At 43.2% G+C, this 19347-nt stretch overlaps 1 protein-coding gene across 3 annotated transcripts in view; it reads left to right on the top strand.

The window, feature by feature from the left end:
- Tns3 (tensin 3) overlaps window positions 1-19347 on the top strand; it is a 266434-nt gene that overhangs the window by 230635 nt on the left and 16452 nt on the right. For all 3 annotated transcript variants that reach the window (XM_071614592.1, XM_027938365.2, XM_071614583.1), the window contains exons 21-26: window positions 4894-5065; window positions 6368-7005; window positions 7636-7722; window positions 12564-12695; window positions 17350-17445; window positions 18252-18329. In XM_071614592.1, the coding sequence (XP_071470693.1) occupies window positions 4894-5065; window positions 6368-7005; window positions 7636-7722; window positions 12564-12695; window positions 17350-17445; window positions 18252-18329 (1203 nt within the window). The remainder of the gene's footprint in view (window positions 1-4893; window positions 5066-6367; window positions 7006-7635; window positions 7723-12563; window positions 12696-17349; window positions 17446-18251; window positions 18330-19347) is intronic.

Below are 19347 nucleotides of genomic sequence, written 5' to 3'. Positions count from 1 at the left end.
TGTTAGTTTTTCTCTGACATCCTGTGTCCTGATTTTTGTTTGGAAATTTATAGTTTCCAAGGCAAGGGTCAGAGCCCAGGGATGACCTTTGATGTTTGGACCTCTCATGGATTTTTAATGTCTGGCAGTTCCCTCTCCAGGCTCCAGGCTTGCACGAGAGTGAGCCAGCAGCCCTGCTTGCAAGCTTCTGGGTCTCTACACTTCCTGTTAACTTATGGATCATGTCAGTAGCAGCCAGTGGAGAATGAGTGGGGTCCAACTTCCCACAGATCCTCCTGCAGCATCTTGAAAGAAAGCTTAAAAATAGACTAATTGGAAAAAAGCCAGTGACCCTCTCTCACCCTTGTTCTGGGTAGAGGAAGTGGGAGCAGAGAGGAGACAGAGTGCAGACATTCCTAAGGTCCCAGGAGGCCAGGCACGTGCCCCCCCCCCCCCCCCAAGTTCCGGCAGGACTCTAAGGGCTGCCAGGCAGCAGTAGCCTCTGCCAGGCACCCCATCCCACTCTACCAGCTGGGTATACCAGCTGGTTTGGGGCAAAACCAAAAAGTGATAAGAGGCTGAGTTTCCAACCACTGACAATGTAATGCCTCCTCCTATTGCTTTGAGCAGCAGAGGGAATATATGAGAATATTAGGAGACTTAAGAACGGAAATGATTCTATGCCAGAGAGAACTCGGGAACTAAAAGGGGCATCTGTTCAGGGCCCACGATCTTATTGGTAGAGCAGGGCCCTGGCTGCACAGGAATGGGTCTGAATGGTTTTCTGTATTGCCACGGGTCCTTCCCATCCTGTGGAAACTCAGCAGGGAGGATGGCAAGACAAGAGGAAAGGGCATTTGGAAGGAAGGAGTTTGCCTGCCCCACGGACCCTCTGAGTCATTGCTTAATGGAATCATTGTACTCACTGTGGTATCCTTATGTCCCCTTCTCTGAAGCAGAGACACGGGCTGCAGATGGCTCATGGTAGAGGAGAGCCCTAGCTGTCATTCCCACTCCAATGGTGGCATAGAGTTAATGCCTCCACAAATGTCCCATCCCAGATGGTGGAGGTCACATCTGTTCTTTATCACTTCCATTCCTGTCCTGGGTCATTCCCAGGCTCCTTTAGGTGCAAAGCTTGGGGAGGCCTGATACCCTAGAACAAGGAGCTCAGTCCACTCACCATTCCCATTTTTGACATTTCACCTGCAGTTTAACTGTGAACCTCACATATACAGATTAAACAAACAATAGCAGCAACATGGCTGCAGTGTAGCTCAGTGGCAGAGCTTCTGTCTGTCATGCACAAGGTCCTGGGTTCCAGCCTCAGCCCTACAAACATAAACACAGACACATAACAGTGACAATAATGCCTGCTCTTAAAGTTTCTGAATTTCTAGGAGTAAGGTTAGCATCTGCAGAAAGGGTTTGCAGTCTGTGTCTGCTCACTTAATTGAGGCCTTTATCGATTCTTGGGGTGAGATTTTTGGAGTACTAACTCTTTCATGTTCTCTGAATTCCAATTCTGTGCCTCACTCTCCTCACCTGTGGAGCAGAGGTGGGATCCTGCAAGCAAAAGGCAAGTGGAGACCTCATGCCAGCAATGTGCATGCATGATGCAGGTGCCGAGTAAAGTGGAACTGCCACTAATGTCCCCTTTGCTGTCTGCAGTCTGAGTTATTAAACTTGGTAGTAGCTCTGTTGATCTGAGAAAGTAGCTACATCCCACTTACCTGTGAATGCGGAGATCCAGCTAGTAAATAGACTATTTAGACTAATTGCCAAGGTGAGGGCTTGACATAAACATGGGACCTCGTGCTTGGACAGCTCCTTTTTCACATGAAGGTTTAAGTCCTGTCCTTGAGCCGGAGACCATATAACAAGAGGGAACCACACAGCCACAGTGCCCCCAGAGTTGGTGCTAATAGAACTATAAACAAAGCCACTTTCATGGGAAGTGCTGTGCTTGCTGTTTTCTGGGACAAGCACTGGGATAACAGGAACACAGTGGGAGTTTATTTTCCTCCGGCCTCCCCTCATTTGGTGAAAGTCTCTGGCGCCATGTGAGGGTGTTTGGGACTTCTGAATCTTGGCATACATTCCCCAGATCCTCATGCCACTGGGACTCAGTAAACAGGGACATACAGCACCAGGGGTTGCCCCTGTGCTGCATGTGGACCCCTAAGAGCAACGTCAATTATGGCCAAAGGTGCTTCATGCTGTTCCATTCCACACTTGCTCATGGAAGATCCAAGGCAGGTGCATTCGACTTGATAAAGAGTTTTTCTGATTCCAAAGTTTTATGCTGCTGTTTGGAGTGGGATCCGTCCCTCTATCCACCCACTCCTCTGAGGCAGGCCATGGGGTAGGATTTCCACATTATCCTCTGAATTTTTTCCTCTGACCTCTAAGGCTTTGCCGACTAATCCATTCATTCAGAACATCCATGGGTGCCAGTTTAGTGCTGGGAATACAGGGGCGGGGTGTGGCTCCTGCCCCAGGAGCTAATGATAGTGCTCATCAAGCTTGTGTTACCAGTTTGGTCCATCATAATCCCACCCATCCTTCCTGGTTTCTATCAAATACTGCTTCCTCCAGGAAACTTTGCAGGCTCCCCCAGCAAGTGTTCCTAGGGGGTCTCTCTGAACCCCACAGGCTGCTCCTCCCATAGAGGTCTCTTCCTCACACACATCTCAAGGGCAGGACCTGCGGGTGTTTACTCTCTTGCTCTGGTTTCTCTTTTCTGTTTCTTGCAACCTAGACCATGTTGGTAGATAATGAATACTCAGCAAATGTCTTATATGGGAAATAAAATGTCAAACTAAAATGAAGTTATTTTATCACCAGGAAGAGAAGCGAAGGGTGCAAAGGGATGGTTTAAAACCATATACATCTTTGTTTTTCAATCTAAGGAATTAAGGAAAGAGTTTGGAAGGCCATCCAGTTAGTTAATTAGTTCACCGAACATTTACATTTAAATATTTACTATGGGTCATCCTGGGGCAGGGGCAGTCACACAGTTGTATACTGGCTCTGTCTGCTCCAGGAATTTGCAGATAAATCCCAGCAGGAGACATGGTCATAAGCAGATTGCATGAACAGTATTTGCTAGGCCTGGCCCTGGTGTGATCATGAGATATTTACATTTGAGGCGGGAGATGGTGTATCCCTGGAGTGTCTTATTGAGGAGTTTAAACAAATAGGACATTAGCACTACGGTTTCAGTGCTTTAAAAAAAAAAAAAAATTAACACTAAAATTGGTGTCCTGTCTTTTCCTCCAAAGGGGACAAATCACTGTGTTTAAGGTTTTGTCTGTAATTTTCAGAAGTTGTACTTTTAAGTGTTCACTTCTGCTTGAGTGTCACGGGTTTTTTTTCCCCCCTTATGGTTTCATATATTTAATATATCTTGGGAAATTCTCTTTAAATATCTTTTCCAGTGTCGCTTGTTTTCATCCAATGTTTCCATCCCTTCTTGGACTCCGGTTTCACATAGGTTAGAAGTTTCCATTGTTTTCCCGTGTTTTTACGCTCTTCTCTGTATTCCTCATCCTCCTCCCTCTCAGGGCTTCTCACTGCACATAATTTTCTCCCCTAACCAAGTCTACCCATCACTTCCTCTGCAGTGTCTCGTCGGCTGATCAAAGCTCTGTGTGCATGGTCATTTCATTCCCTCTGTTAAGTTCTAGGGTTTCCATTTAATTATTTTTATGGACTTGTTCTTTTTGTGAAACGCAAATTGCTCTGTCTTTTGTTTTCTTGAACATTTAGCTATCCTCAGTCTGTGCTATTCTAACTCCAATTTTTGTGTCAGTGGTGGGTTTTTTCTGGTTGTTCTTTTTTCCTTGGTCATGGTTTTCACTTGTCATATTTAGTGGCATGGCTAAATTTGTATTTAAATATTTCACAGCATGTTAAAAAAAAATCACAGCAAGGTGGAGGAGGGGCAGGCTGGAGGGGGTTGTGTGCCCCAGAGAGGATGTGACTTTTCAATCAGTCTGACCAGATCCAATTAAGGCTGCTCTGTCCCTGGACTCTTGTTCCTGGGTCTTAGCCCTTCACGAATTTCACCTCAAAAATCTCACCGTATTTGCAAGTGTCCCCCTCCATAGGTATACATCACACTTGTAATTTTGTTACTTGACTACTCAAATCCTTGCTTATTGTTTTAGTTTCTCAGTAGCCATTTTTTTTTTATTTTTTATTTTTTTTTATCTTGGTTACTCTGCGTTGGCCCCTACCTCTGCAGTTCAGGACTCAGGGAAATTTGCTATAAGTTCAATTTCTCTGCCATCTTGGCCCTCCCAGTCCTGGCTGCCTTGATAGCTCTGAACCTTCATTTTAATCTCCCCATAATAGTGTGATTGCAGCTCAAGTTTGTTTTCTCATAGTCAGTGGATTGTCACTGCAACTGAGTCACCAACTTGGGGGTCGGGGAACAAAGGAAGTTTAAGGATGCCTGACTGTCTTGGTGTTTTAGGGCTTGGGCTTATGGAGAATGGATCTTGCTGTGGAGAAGGGTCCTGTTGATTTGCAGAGAAAGGCTGGACCCTAGGCATCCTAGACTGAATGTTAAGAGTACAGCCCATTAGTGGTCATATGGTGCTGGGTCCTGGAGGACCAGCCCATTGGCCCTGTGTTCCTACCATGTGACTGCAAGGATGCTGACACCAGCTCAGGTAGGGAGGTGGACAGTGTATGTGGGGCTGAGTTAGCCATCTTCTCTTTTGGAAACAGCCATAGGTAATGGCAAACCTGCACAGAGCGACACGGAACCAACTTCTTCAACCTGTGTGTGACATTATGGCTCAACAGGGCTATGAGCAACAGAAAGATTCAGAAATTAACACCTTAGAGAACACACACATGGGATGAGATTACAACCCCTTTCACTTTCTGTTTTTTTCCCCGCAGAACCACGAGGCTGTCCTGAGATTCTCAGCCACACCGTGGGGATGTCAGAGAGCCCCATTGGACCCAAACCCATGATGCTTCGGGCCGATGTGCCTGCGACGCCCAGCTTTCAGCAGGCCTTTGCATCTTCCTGCACCATTTCAAGCAACGGTCCTGGCCAGAGGAGAGACAGGTAGGAAAACGAACCTATAAAACTTGGTAAAAAAGCCCTATGCAACCCGGAGTGCTGAGCTGAGGGTGGAGAGGGGGTTGTGGAGGCTGGACCTGGGGCCCCAGAGGGTGCCCCTACCCAGGGGATGTTGTGGACATGGTCTGTGTACTGCTATGTGGGAAGGTACACATAGGAAATATGGGAAACTCAGTTACAGGGGTATTGCAAGAACAGAAAGAAATGAAAGGGCCACAGACAAACAAAAATGTCCTCTTTCTGCTTTATAAAGCCAGTGACCTTGAGGAAATCTAAGTGGGACTGCTCCTATTGCCCATGGTAGAAGTATATTCAATTGTGTTTATTATATGAACATAGCTCCCTATTTATCTTCCTTTGTTCAACCTCCTTTCTCATTAAACTGAAGAGGTTCCTCTCTAAGAATTCGCTATTGCAGGCAGATCCTATACCCAGTCTTTGCTAATTTAAATATGTGTAAATTATGTGGGTTATGTTTTTAGTTGCTTTTATATATTCATGAATATATCATAATGTCTGGTACAGTTGTCCCTTCTTATCTGCAGGGAATATGTTCTAGGATCCTCAGTGGGGATGCCTGAAACCATGGATAGGACCAAACTCAATATGTACTATTTTTTTTTTTTTTCTACACTTATATACCTTTGATAAACTTTAACCTTTTCAAATGAAGGAAGCATTTTACTCTTCTCCTTAGTGTATCTGAATTGCCAGTATTACTACCCTTGCCCTTTGGGAACATTATTAAGTAAAATAAGAGTTTCTTGAACCTAAGAAACCATGATATAGTATCAGTCAATTGTACAACCAAGTTAGCTACTAAGTGACTAACGGGAAGGTAGCATATACAGTACAGATACATGAAACAAAAGGGATGATTCATTTCCTAGACAGGATGGAAGACTATGCAAGATTTCCTCATATTTCTCCAGATGGCACTCAGAATTTAAAACTTATCCATTATTTATTTCTGGAATCTTTTATTTAATATTTTCAAGCCAAGGTTGAGCCTATATAATGGGAACATGCTGCTCTGAATGGCACTCAGAGTTTAAAACTTTTTTAAAACTCAATTGTTAACTTTTAGAATTTTCCTTTTAACATTTTTAGACAAAGGCTGACCCTGGGTAACTGAAACAAGTATAAGAGGCGCTACTTTGTATCCTGAGCCTTGACATTTGTTTCCCCAGCCCTGCCCTCCTCACATCTACTGACAGTTTTTCTACTGATTTTGAGATGCTTCAATATACCTAATATTCCCTTGTGGCTGATTTATCTTTTGAACAGCCAGCCTTGTGCAGAACGCCCATGGGTGGAGAGCAGCCCCAAATCCACACTCTCTCTTCTGGGGAGCAGCCGGCCCTCTGGAAGTCCCCTCGGCACCAACGAGTTCTCCAGCCCTGGAAAGGACTCTGCAGGCCTGTCCTGCTTCCCATCGTCTGAGCTCCAGGCCTCTTTCCATGTCCATGAGCTGTCCATGGTGGAGCCACAGGACTCTCTGGTCCCCACAAGCAGCCAGGCCTTCCTGGGTTTCAGCACCAATACAGTAGGAAGTGGCCTTCCACCTGAAGAGGACCCAGGAGCTTTGCTGGCCAATTCCCATGGAGCATCTCCGGCCCCTGGCCCGCCGCTGATAACAGCCGGGGCTGCCGACAATGGCTTCCTGTCCCACAATTTTCTTACAGTGGCACCTGGACACAACAACCACCATAGTCCAGGCCTGCAGGGCCCAGGAGTGACCCTGCCTGGGCAGCCACCCCTCCCTGAGAAGAAACGGGCCTCAGAAGGGGATCGTTCTTTGGGCTCCATTTCCCCCTCCTCCAGTGGTTTTTCCAGCCCACACAGTGGGAGCACTATCAGCATCCCCTTCCCAAATGTCCTTCCGGACTTTTCCAAGCCTTCAGAAGGGGCCTCACCTTTGCCAGGTATGTATTGTCACCTCTGTATGTGCACTAAGGAAGGGCCTGGAATTTACTGTTAGGGCTTACCTGAATGTGCATCTGTAATGTCAGTGTCCTGCAGGAAAAGCCCAGAGCTGTTAAGGATCCCATCCATCTTGCTGACCCAAAGCCAGAGAGAGACATGGTGCTTCTCATTAATTTTTCTAGGCTTCTGCATTTATCCACCTTAGGGTCATCCCAGAAGTAGAAAGGACAGACTATTATAGCAGTTCTATTTTCCCTGTTACTCACAAACATTACTCTTTGAAGATTACTTTCTCTTTTAAATTAAATTGATTCATTCATGATTTAACTATGAAATTTTTCAGGTGCATAATTATAAATAACACTGACCTTGCCGTTTGCAACCTACTTTTCTATGTATTTTAAACATGCATTTCAAAATCCCAAAGTATCATGTTGTAATGTTCTATCTTATAAAACAGTAGCTGTCTCCTGCAACTTACTAATTTCAAATGTAGTTCCTCCCCCTTAGAACATCCCCATCCTCCTTCTTCCCTAGGCATAGGATTCGGATTTGTAGGAACATTGTAGATAAGAAGATACAATAAAAAATGTTCTTTGTAGTCATTTTTCTAAAACTTTGCTTTGTAGATAGTCCAGGGGATAAACTTGTGATCGTGAAGTTTGTTCAAGACACTTCCAAATTCTGGTACAAGGCAGATATTTCAAGAGAACAAGGTATGTGGAGAGAGGGAGGGCTCCCTGGGACATCATTCCTCCTCAGTGCCCAGGTTCCTTGTGTGAGGGAGGATCATGTCATAGCAATGTCTAAGTACCAGGGCTGAGGCCTGGATAGAGTCAGAGCAAGGCCACACTTTATTACATGCCTCTGGGGAAATCCCATGACCTTTAAGTTTTTATAAGAAAAATTTGGTTCTAATGAGGGAGTTGGGGAGGGATGGGCACCAGCTCTCAGCATTCCAACATGCAGAGTATAATTTCTGGCTGCTTCTACCAACTAGCAGCTTCCCAAGGCTGCCAGCCCGTGTCTCTACTGAAGAGTGAGGTCCTGAGCTACAGAAGACAAGGGTCAGGATGGAGGGAAAGGTGTACCTGTTTAACTGCCTTGCTCTGTGTCGTCAGGAGCCCTGTGTATTCCTGAACACCTGTGTTGGTCCAAATCAGAATGTAATAGACTTGGCCAGATGCCTCGCATGCAAACCAGATAGAGTATCCATCTGCTTGGTTCTGCGTCAAGATAGCTTTCAAAATTGAAATTTTTAATATTTAAATTTTTTTTCTTTTTGCTCCTTTTTAAAAATTGACACATAATAATTATACGTGTTTATGGGACATAGAGTGTTAATTCGATAAAGTGTATGTAATCCTTCTAATGGTCAAAGCAGGATAATTTGTTTTTCTATCTCATTAAATATTTATCATGAAATTATTAAGATATTTAATAATTTCAACTGAGTTTCTGTAATTTTATTTTATTTATTTGTTTGTTTATTTGTACTGGAGAATGAATCCAGGAACATTCTACCACTAAGCTATATCACCAGCCCTCCTTAATTTTTATTTGGGACAGGTCTCACTAAGTTGCCAAGGCTGCCCTTGAACTTGTGATCCTCCTGCTTCAGCCTCAAGAGTCACTGGGTTTATAGGTGTAAGACCATGCTCAGAACGTGTTCCTGTTTACCAGAATATGAGTAGATTTTCCAACAGGAGGCTAGCAAGCCATTCCTGTGACTGTCCCTCCTGGAAGCATGTGTTAGTCAGCTCTGAATTGCTGAGACAAAAATACCGGAGATAAACAACTTAAAAGGAGAAAAGATTTATTTTGGCCCTTTCAGAGGTTTCAAGCCACGGTCAACTGGCTCCATTGCTTTTATACCTGTGGTGGAGCAGAACATCATAGTGGGGAGCATATGGTGGAGTAAAGCTGCTCACCACGTGGGGACCAGGAAGCAGAAAGAGAGAGAGGAAGGGGCCAGGGTCTCAAGATCCCTTTCAAGGGCACACATGTCTCCAATGACCTACTTCTCCAACCAGGACCCACATGCTAAAGGTTCCACCACCTCCCAATAGCTCCTTCATCTGGAGACCAAGCCTCCAACAAGCTTTTGGGAAGCATTTAAGATCTAATCCATATCTCGGAAGCCCCTTGGATAATGAGTGACCATTCTTTCGGCAGATTTTACAAGTCCCCACAGCAGCACTGCTCTCTGCCCATGGAGAGCTGCTGCCCTCATTCCTGGAAATCATTTTTGTCAGCAGGAGCCTGGAGCATTCTTCAGAGGGGTTGTTGTGCACAAGGCAGAGCCATGCCTCATGCAGCTAGGAGATGGGTCAGGATCCCTAGAAAGCAGAATGGATCTCAGGGACTGCCTGGTGAATGCTGAACTGTAAAAGGGAATTGGGTGACTTAAAGCAGTAAGAAGTAGAGAGGTTCCCATAGTTGGCACAAAGCCCATTTGGCTACTCTATGCCTTTTTTTTTTTCAAATTCAGAAGAAAATCACCATGCTCCCTCTTGATGATTATGTCTTAAAAAAAAAATACTGAAGTGACTGAAAAATAGCACTGTCCAATTCTCCCATTGAAATTCTGCTCTTGGATTATGTAGATGATAGAAATTCTAAGAATGTGATTTTCTTCTCATGAGTTCAATGAAGCTATTGTTATTTTAAATGGAAGTGGGAGGGGGGAGCCCATGATCTGGGAATACTTTTATTTCCTTCAACTTTTTGTTTTGTGAGAAGCTGCCCACCAGAGTCTTAGGGCTCTGGTGGCCAGATGCTGTGTTCTTATTGCCACCACTCCTCTTTGATGATTGTGGCCTCTGATGTCTCCACACCTCATCCAGCTGAACAGACTGAGAGGTGTCTATGAGTCCAGTGTCCTAGAGGATTCTGCATAGATCATCCCCCATTGGCACAGTCCTCTAGACATGATGGAGCGCTGGCTAGACGCGCCCCCACCCCCACAATGTGCTATGTCACTGAAGCAACAGGATTCAGGAACAGAGAGACTAGGGCTAGAACATACCATCTGATTCCTTGGGAAAGTGGAAATGACAGGTCCTGCTCCTAGGGTTGCTGAGAGAGGTGCTGAGGGGAAGGAACCACTGGGGCTGACACCCAATGGATTCACAGTAAATGATAGGGGTATTATCATCTGCATGATCAGATTTCTATCACTATAACAAAATCCTGAGGCAGTTAATTTGTAAGAAAAAAGATTTGTTTTGTCTCTTGATTCTGGAAACTCTTGTCCAACATTAGGTTGTCCCATTGCTTTGGGTCTCTGGCAAGGACAGCACATCACACAGGATGGGAGCACATAGTGGAGCAAAATTGCTTGCATCACGAGCCAGAAAGCAAAAACAAGGAGGTCCACAATCCCCTTTGTGGACATGCCCTCAATGACCTCCCCCTGCACTCCACCTCCCAGAGTTTCTATCACTTCTCAGTAGCACCATCCTGAGGACCAAGCCTTCACCACAGGGACCTCTGGAGGACATTCAACATTGAAACTAGCACATTATCATTTGCCTGACCTTTGGCACACATTTAAGAAGCTTTGAGATGGGCACAGTGGAGCATGCCTGTAATCCCAGCAGCTTGGGAGGCTGAGGAAGGAGGATCATGAGTTCAAAGCCAGCCTCAGCAACAGCGAGGCACTTAGCAACTCAGTGAGACCCTGTCTCTAATAACGTATAAAAAAGGGCTGGGGACATGGCTCATTGGTCGAGTGCCCCTGGTACCAGAAAAAAAAAAAAAAAAAGAAAGAAAGAAAGAAAAGAAGAATCTTTGGGTGGGCTGAGTGCAGTGGTACATACCTGTGATCTCAGTGACTCCAGAGGCTAAGGCTAGAGGATCACATGTTGGCTAACTTACGAGGCCCTCTCTCAAAATAAAAATTGAAAGGGTTGGGGGATATAGCTTAATGATAGAGTATCCTTGGATTCAATCACCAATCAGCCAAGAAAAAAACTTTTGGGTAAACCTCATCTCAAAGCAGCTAATATATGCACTAGATGGTGATTTTTCCAACTCAACTCTGAAGTATATTTTCTTCCATTATCTGTGGGAATGTACCTTTTCTAAGAAAGTGACAATGATATTTCAGGGGGATGCAGAAGAAAAAATCAAAACAAGCAGCCTCTGTGGGGTGGAATTTGTCAAAAGTTACTATTATAAGAAACCGTCTTGGGGTTTTCTAAGTTGAACATAAAAATGTGTCAGGAGGAAAAAGGGATCATGAAGTAAAATCTAAAGAAATATAATTGTTCCAGTTGTACTTTCTCAGACCATTGTTTCTCTTGTCTGTGAAATTAGTTGTTGCAGGGAGAGGGTATGAGAAGGTAGGAAGTGACTTACCTCCCTGCCTCCACATGGGGGATGTGATGCCACTGGAGAGCAGAGCACTTGTTTGCTATGTTCTATATGGATGTGTTTGTTTCCCCAACTTTAGCATGCTGAGCCCTTTTATCAATCAGCTTTCTATTACTGTGACAAAATACCTGAGATAATCAACCTACAAGGAGGAAAGGTTTGCTTTGTTTCACAATTTCCAAAGTTTCAGTCCATGCTCACTTGACCCTGTACAGTTGAGCATTTGTCTAATAGGCAGCCCCTCAGCCTATTTTTGTCTCAAAATTAATGAGAGCAAAATTATGCTTTAGCTTCCCTTCTCTGGTGCATGAAGACAGGGCCCTTTGTGCATATGTGTCCCTGGCTTCTGGGGATTTAGTGGGAAATCTAAATTCTACTAGGTTGTAAGGACCACTTACCACCAGGCAGTAAAATCATTGCTTTAGTAACAAAAACAAGTTCCGGAGAGGCATATCAAAATGGAAGCAGAAAAAAAAAAAAAGTTTTTGTAAATGGTGATTCTCCCTATTTTGAAAAAAAAAAATACATATTCAATCCCCAAATGGATGAAATATATTATGAGAAAAAATGCACTGGATCACGGAGACTGGAGGCTTTTCCTTTCCCACCCCAGGTTCCATGCCCACATGGGCCACACTTGTATCAGGTGGCTGTGGCTGGGCTGGCTCTGACAGCAGTGGCAGGCATGTGCTGTGAGACAACCTGTGTTCTCCTCTCCATCTTTTCCCTGATCAACAGCATGGATGACAGGATGGAAATTTGTTGCATCCGTGGTTTTCCTCCATCCACACTGACAGACCCTGGCTAGGTTCTTACTAATCCAGTTTGTAAAAGGAGATGGGAGAAAAGGACTGCCTCAGTCCACTTTCTGCTGCTATAACAAAACTTGAGAGTGGGCAGTTTCTAAAGAGTAAAGGTTTATTTTGACTCATGGTTATGCAGGCTGTAAAGTCCAAGGCTATGACATTAGTTATGTGCTCCAATATCTGAGAATTAACCCACTTCCTGAGAGAGCCTTCTTCTGTTTATTACAGTGGGAATCAAACTTCAATGTGAGTTTTGGAGTGAAAAAACTGTATTCAAACACATCAGGGGTCATCCCCAAGATCATTCGTGGGCATCAGTATTTGTCCACTCTTCAGTTGTTCGTGACTTTCTCTTCCTCTTCCTCTTCCTCTAGCTATTACCATGTTAAAGGACAAAGAGCCAGGGTCATTCATCGTTAGGGACAGTCACTCCTTTCGAGGGGCCTATGGCTTGGCCATGAAGGTTGCCACACCGCCTCCTTCAGTCTTGCAGATGAACAAGAAAGGTGAGTTTCCCTGGAGTTGATTTCTTCAACTAGTCGATGCAGAATGTCTGTTGGTTCCTTTTGATGCAAATAAGATGGTAGATGACTTGCAGCAGTACTCACAGGTTTGCTTAGTATATATTTTTTCAGGTACATTTTCCTAAGTACTTACCTTGTTTGAGAAGGAACATTATTTATATGTTCATTTTTTAATGTTTTGAATAGGTAATCCATTCCACTATTTAGAAATAAGAAAAATAGAACAAGGCATCTACTAAGGCACCCGGTTTCCTTTTCAACCCTGTCCACCTCACCATCCCTCTCCTTCCTTGGGGAACCATTGGTAATATATTCTTGTGTGTCTTCCTACCGATTGTCCAAATGCAGGCAAATCTGTGTTTTCCTTTCTTTTCTTATATTAAAAGTAGTATATTATATGGTCTCTTCTTTGTGTGTATGTGTGGTGGTAGGAATCAAACCTCAGGCCTCACATATGCTAGGCAACTGCTCTACCACTGAGCCACATCTCCAGCCTGATGCAGTGTCTTATATCTATACCCGGTAGAGTATTTTTAGATTAATTTAATTTAGATTAATAGTTATACTGGTACCTGTCTACGGTCCTTTGATTATCCCTTCTTAAGGAAAGGACTATGCCTTTCTACTGCTGTTGTTCCAGCACATTCTGCAAGGCCACAGTAGGATCTGAGTTACGTTTTAAGGATAAGGTAACGTTCTACTTGTTTGCTTTTCATTGATGTCCTTTTTTTTTCCCTTGCTTTTTATCTTGAAATACAACCAACCTAGATAAGTTTACAATGTCTACATGTATACTCAAACATGATTCTAAAGTCTATATGCATTAACCACAGCCCAAGATCAAGAACCTGCCAGGAAGCTCCCTGTGTCCCTCTTTGTCCTCTGTTAGAATCCAGCACCCCCACTGTTTTTAGGAATTCTGTGATCCCAGACCTGACTCCATGATGCCCTTCAGGCTGCCTCTGTGACCTTTTGCTATGTCTAATAAGTCTGGGAGCAGTCCCAGCTTCTGAAACAGTAATCATGTTTCTGGTTTGCTTTGGACTTCCCCTGCCTCAGCCATTTCTCTGCATCCCTGGTGCTGTGTACTCGGTATGGTACCTAGGAACCAGGATCTGATCATGATATATCCTCTTCAAGATCAGCATATCATTGCATCTTTCCAGTGAATGGAACTGGGGAGCATGCTCTTTTGAAGGCTTCATGAGCTCATCCAGATGCTGCTGATAAGTACAGCCTCACAAAGCTGTTTCTCACCTCCTCCATTCTACCTTTGTATGGTCCTCCATGTTGAGAGCCTTAGCTGCTAACTGTATGGGTACACTCACTCTCCGGCTCTATACCCCATACACACTAATTCTATTCTAATTATTATATCAATACCACTGCAGACAGTAAACTACTAAGTAAAATGTAATGTTAAAATGTGTTTAAATTAACTGCCAAAATAAGAATTTCTAAACATTATATGTTTGCCTATAATGTTTTTTATTATAAAGTGAGAAAACTAATACAGTATCAATTCTTTTGTTCTTTTTTTGATTCAGCATAAGATTCCCTTGTCATATTTTAAAGATTACTTATAACTGTTGTTTTCTTTCACTGTTTGTATCTTTTCCATCTTATGAATATATTATAATCTGTTCATTCCATTATTGGTGGATTATTGGTTATTGGTTTATTCTTTGTTTTCTTTTCCTCATCCTACCTGTTTTACTCCTCTGTTAGAATCTATATTCATCTTTCTTTACCACCCTATCACCAACTCCAAAGAAAGGAAATAGATTCTTTTATCCTCCCTGGGATTTGTGAACTAAGGGAACATCATCAAGTCATTAAGGAAGGTGTGTTATTCCTTTTCTGTAACCAAATAGCAGAGATAACTGACTTATAAAGAGAGAAGATTTATTTTGACTTATGGTTCCAGAGGTTTTAGTCCACTTGATGGCTGGGACATGAATTTAAAAAAAAAAAAGAGGAAGGAACCAGGCCCTCATTGTCCCCTGCAAGGGCAGTATCCATGACCTAACTACCATTTGGCCCCAGCACCTCCCAATCTGGGGAACAAGCCCTTAATACATGGACCTTTGGGGAATGTTCTAGATCCAAACTATAGCAGAAGTGGGAAATCAGAATAAGCACAGATGTTTTAACTCCCTGTGTTTAAGGAAAATGAGACAGTTGCCTGGGTCCCTTAAGCTCCTAAGAATATTTATCCAGATCCTTGGATTAAACATCTGCTTAAAGATCCCTGGAGAAAATGGCTTTGGAGTTACACCTTGAAAAACATGAAGATTTGGTTGTGAAAGGGCCAATCTCTGGCATGGTAGAGGTGTTTCCAGAAAACCAAGATGGATTCCTCTTGGCAAAAGAAGTAGCATGTGAATGAAAGGGTGGGGAATCAGGTTGGAGGGCACATGGGGCTCAGTCAGAGCATAGACATGAAACTATAGGTATTGATAGGATCTTGAAGTCAAGGAGGTGACTTGCACAGGATGAGAAGAACAACTAATCCTTGGAAAATCAAATCATAGAGCATCCAGAATTCCAGCATGAGAAGTTCAAACAATGCTACTATTGAGTGGAAATGCAAATTTTTGTAGCTGAAGAGGTGAATTAGCCCCGATGGTTGAGTTTTGCCAGGCCATATTTGGAAATTTGGTGGGTGATGATTATTGCAGGAATAAGTCTCAGGATAAGAACATCTGGTGAGTGGGTAGAGAGGGGAGGTTAATATGGTGGAACAGGCACAAGTGGTCAGCAGCTCTGGGATTCTGCCTGGCTCCTTGGTTTCTATTGAACATTTTAAAGCAAATCTATATTTACATTATCTTTTTTGGAAATACAGATGGTGGTATACAACTTTTCTGACCTCCAGGCATGCGTCCAGCCTCAGGCAGACTCTGGACTCAGTCTGAAAATGTAGGCAATGAAATAGAGGATATGAGAATAGCAGACATCAGGAACACCAGAATTTGTCACTGAAATTTTATCCGGCTTCTGTATTTTCACTCAGACCCTGGATTTGACATTTGCATTTCACAGGCCAGGGGCAGATTTTAGAGAAGGGTTTACCAGACTCATAAAGAGCCACAGTGAGTCACCACCACCTCTGACCACCCTGAGATGGGACAGCTGCAGCCATTCAGGGTCCTGCTGTGCAGAGTGCCTGGCCAGGAGGATTTCCACTGGGCTGTTCCCCACAAGTGGCATCCAGACCCACCTCGAATCCATGGCAGTCCAGAGTCATGAGGCATTCTCCTCCCACAATGGCCACATGTCCTTTTTCCTCATTTTATTCAATGCAGCTTTTCATGAAATCTCATCATTTCCTTTACTGTAAAGCTTTACTGCCTGTGCAAAATGCTGACACTATAATTAATATTTGTCACTTAGTAGACGTCATTTAGGAGCCTACTACAAGTCAAGTATCCCTCATCTGAAATGCTCAGATTCACTAGTGTTTGAGATTTCTGATTTTGTCGGGGGAGGGTGGGGGTAGCTGGGAATTCTTGGAGTGTGTTTGAGGGGTCTCCCAAAGTCCCTCTGCCCACTATATTGTCACTGTGGGGGTCTCTTCATCCGCCTGGCTCATCCCACCACCAAGCTACCATTCTTAAAGTGATTCTTGATGAATCCCCAGTGCAGTAGCTAGAATTCTGTTTAGAAGGGGCCTTCTCAGGTACAGTTCCTTGCATTTGTGTCTCAAATTTCTCTCTTTCAAATCTTACCATGCTCCCATTTTTTTAAATTCTTCAGTTTTTGTTTTTATGAGTACATTATGGCTATACATACAGTGGGATTTATTTTGACATATTCATAGATGCATATAATAAAATTTGCCCCATTTCATTCGTTAGTACTTCTCCTTTGTCTCCCTACCTCTCTTCCCCTGACCTCCTTTCTCTACCTGCCTTCCTTTCATTTATTTATTGCTTTTTTAATTGGTGAATTACAAGTGTACATAAAAATAGAATTTATTGTGATATATTCATATGTACATAACAAAATTTGGTCTATTTTATTCTTCAGTTTCTCCCCTTTCCTATCCTTTTTCCCTCCCATTCTCTCCACTTCTTCTGTTCTACTGTTCTCCTTTCTATTTTCGTGAGATTCACCATTTTATTTATTCATTTATTTAGGTGGTTGAACTCAGGGGTGCTTAACCACTGAGCCCAGTCCTTTTCATTTTTATTTTGAGACAGGATCTCACTTAAGTTGCTTAGGACCTGGCTAAGTTGCTGAAGCTGGCTTTGCAATCCTCCTGCCTAAGTCTCCTGAGTCACTGGGATTATAAGCATGCCCCACCACATTTAGCAATTCCCTGTAATTCCTTACTGCTCTCTAGCTTCCATATATGAGAGAAAACATTCAACCCTTGATTTTGAATCTGGCTTACTCACTTAGCCTCATGTTCTTTGTTTCTATCCCATTTACCAGCAAATGATGTAATGTCATTCTTCTTTATGGCTGAGTTAAACTCCATTGTATATGTAGACCACATGTTCTTTATCCATTTGTCTGTGATAGACACCTAGCTGCTTCCATAATTTGGCTATTGTGAATTGTGCTGCTATAAACATTGGGATGCATGTACCACTTGAGTCGATTCATTTTTCAAAATTTCTTGCCACAGGTGGAGATTTGTCCAATGAACTTGTTCGGCATTTTTTGATCGAGTGTACCCCAAAGGGAGTGCGGTTGAAAGGATGTTCCAATGAACCATATTTTGGTGAGTCACTTGAGAGATTGCTCTCTATGTCCTGAATACTGGGGGCCTGGATTCTCCTCTGCTGGCTAACCTGAGATTTCAGACAGTCATTTTTGTGGTGGTTCATTCATATTTCACTCCCCAGTTTCTGAGAATCCTCTGATCTGAGATACTGTCTTTAAGATAATCTGAATGTACAATGCATTCTTAAACACTTTGCCAAAAGCAAGTAAACAAAAAACACTGGGCTAATACTAGAAGTTACAGATGTCAACAAGGTATAGTCCTGTTCTGCACAAAGATAAGTCCTGATGAGTTGAACCTAGTGTGATCCCATCCCAAGAGCTCTAAGAGGCACATAGGGTTTCGGCAGAGCATCCTTTCTTACCTATATCTTAATAGGCCTCTGCAACCTCACAGTATTGCTGGACAGGCTGCAGGAGCCAGCTGTAGGAGGCACAGAGAAGAAGTAAGGCCTTGACATTATCCTGGCCTTTTTAGAGGCACTGTGTAGGGATGATGTATGTGGTACAAGTTGCATTTATCTTGATCTCATTTCAGATCCAGCCTACTGTATGATGTATTATTTATGCTTTGGCAATGATGTGTCTGTTCTAGGATCCACTGCAATTCCCTTTACTTATCTCTTAGCTGACTTGTTGAACTTTTTGCTTCTTTGAAGTTTCCCAATATAATAGAATGTGTTAGTTGTGAAGACCTCAAGGCTCAGGCTTTGCAGCAATTTTATTTCATCTGATAGGGTGGCTGAGCACACAATGGGCTGAGAGGTTGTTAACCATGGTTTGCTTCTTCTGTCCTCTCCACAGGGAGTCTGACTGCTTTGGTGTGTCAGCATTCCATCACACCTTTGGCCTTGCCCTGCAAGTTGCTCATTCCAGAGAGAGGTATGGGTTGGGGCCTCACTGCTGGACTGGCTCTGAGTAGGTTCAACTGCAATGGTCAAGGCACACCACTTCCAGGGATCTGAGGAGATCCATTGAGAAAAATTAGACTACATTTTTTTTAATTTTTAATTTTTTTATTTAAAATGTATTTATTTTAATTTGTTATACATGATAGCAGAATGCATTGCAATTCATAGTACATATATAGAGCACAGTTTTTCAAGTCACTGGTTGTACACAAAGTAGAGTCACTCCATTCATGTCTTCATGTACTTAGGGTAATGGTGTCCATCTCTTTCCACCATCTTTCCTATCCACTTTCCCTTTCCCTCCTTCTCCCTCCCCTTTGCCCTATCTAAAGTTCCTCCATTGCTCCCATGATCCCCTTCAACCCCCATTATGAATCAGCATCTACATATCAGAGAAACCATTCTGCCTTTGGCTTTTAGGGATTGGCTTACTTCACTTAGCATTATATTCTCCAACTCCATTCATTTACCTGCAAATGCCCTGATTTTATTCTCTTTTAATGCTCAGTTACACTTCTTTTTCTGACATGGGTTCTGTGTGTAAATCCAGTAGAAGAACTAAGGGTTCAAATCAGGGAGAAAAGAGGAGGCCCCACTGCAGCTGGAAACACACAGATATCTGTACATCATGGATTCCATTAAAGATTTCCATGCAGTAAAGACTGAAGCTAAAACAGAAACAAACAAACAAAAACCTCAGACTAAGGGACCTTCAAGGCCATTTACATTTTATTTTAAAGATGCTACAGAATGGGCAAAATGTGGCTGGGCTTGGTAGTGCATGCCTGGAATCCCAGCAACTTGGGGAGACGAGTTCAAAGCCAGCCTTAGCAACTGCAAGGAGCTAAGCAACTCAGTGAGACCCTGTCTCTAAATAAAATACAAAATAGGGCTAGGGGTGTGGCTCTGTGGTTGGGTGCCCCTGAATTCAATCTCTGCTACCAAAAAAAAAATAAATGAATGGGCAAAATGTTGATATTGTTGAATCC

The sequence above is a fragment of the Marmota flaviventris genome, chromosome 1 (genome assembly GCF_047511675.1).
Source record: "Marmota flaviventris isolate mMarFla1 chromosome 1, mMarFla1.hap1, whole genome shotgun sequence".
Taxonomy (NCBI): Eukaryota; Metazoa; Chordata; class Mammalia; order Rodentia; family Sciuridae; genus Marmota; species Marmota flaviventris.
Note: the sequence above shows the minus strand (reverse complement) of the source record. Positions and strands in the feature narration are given on the sequence as shown.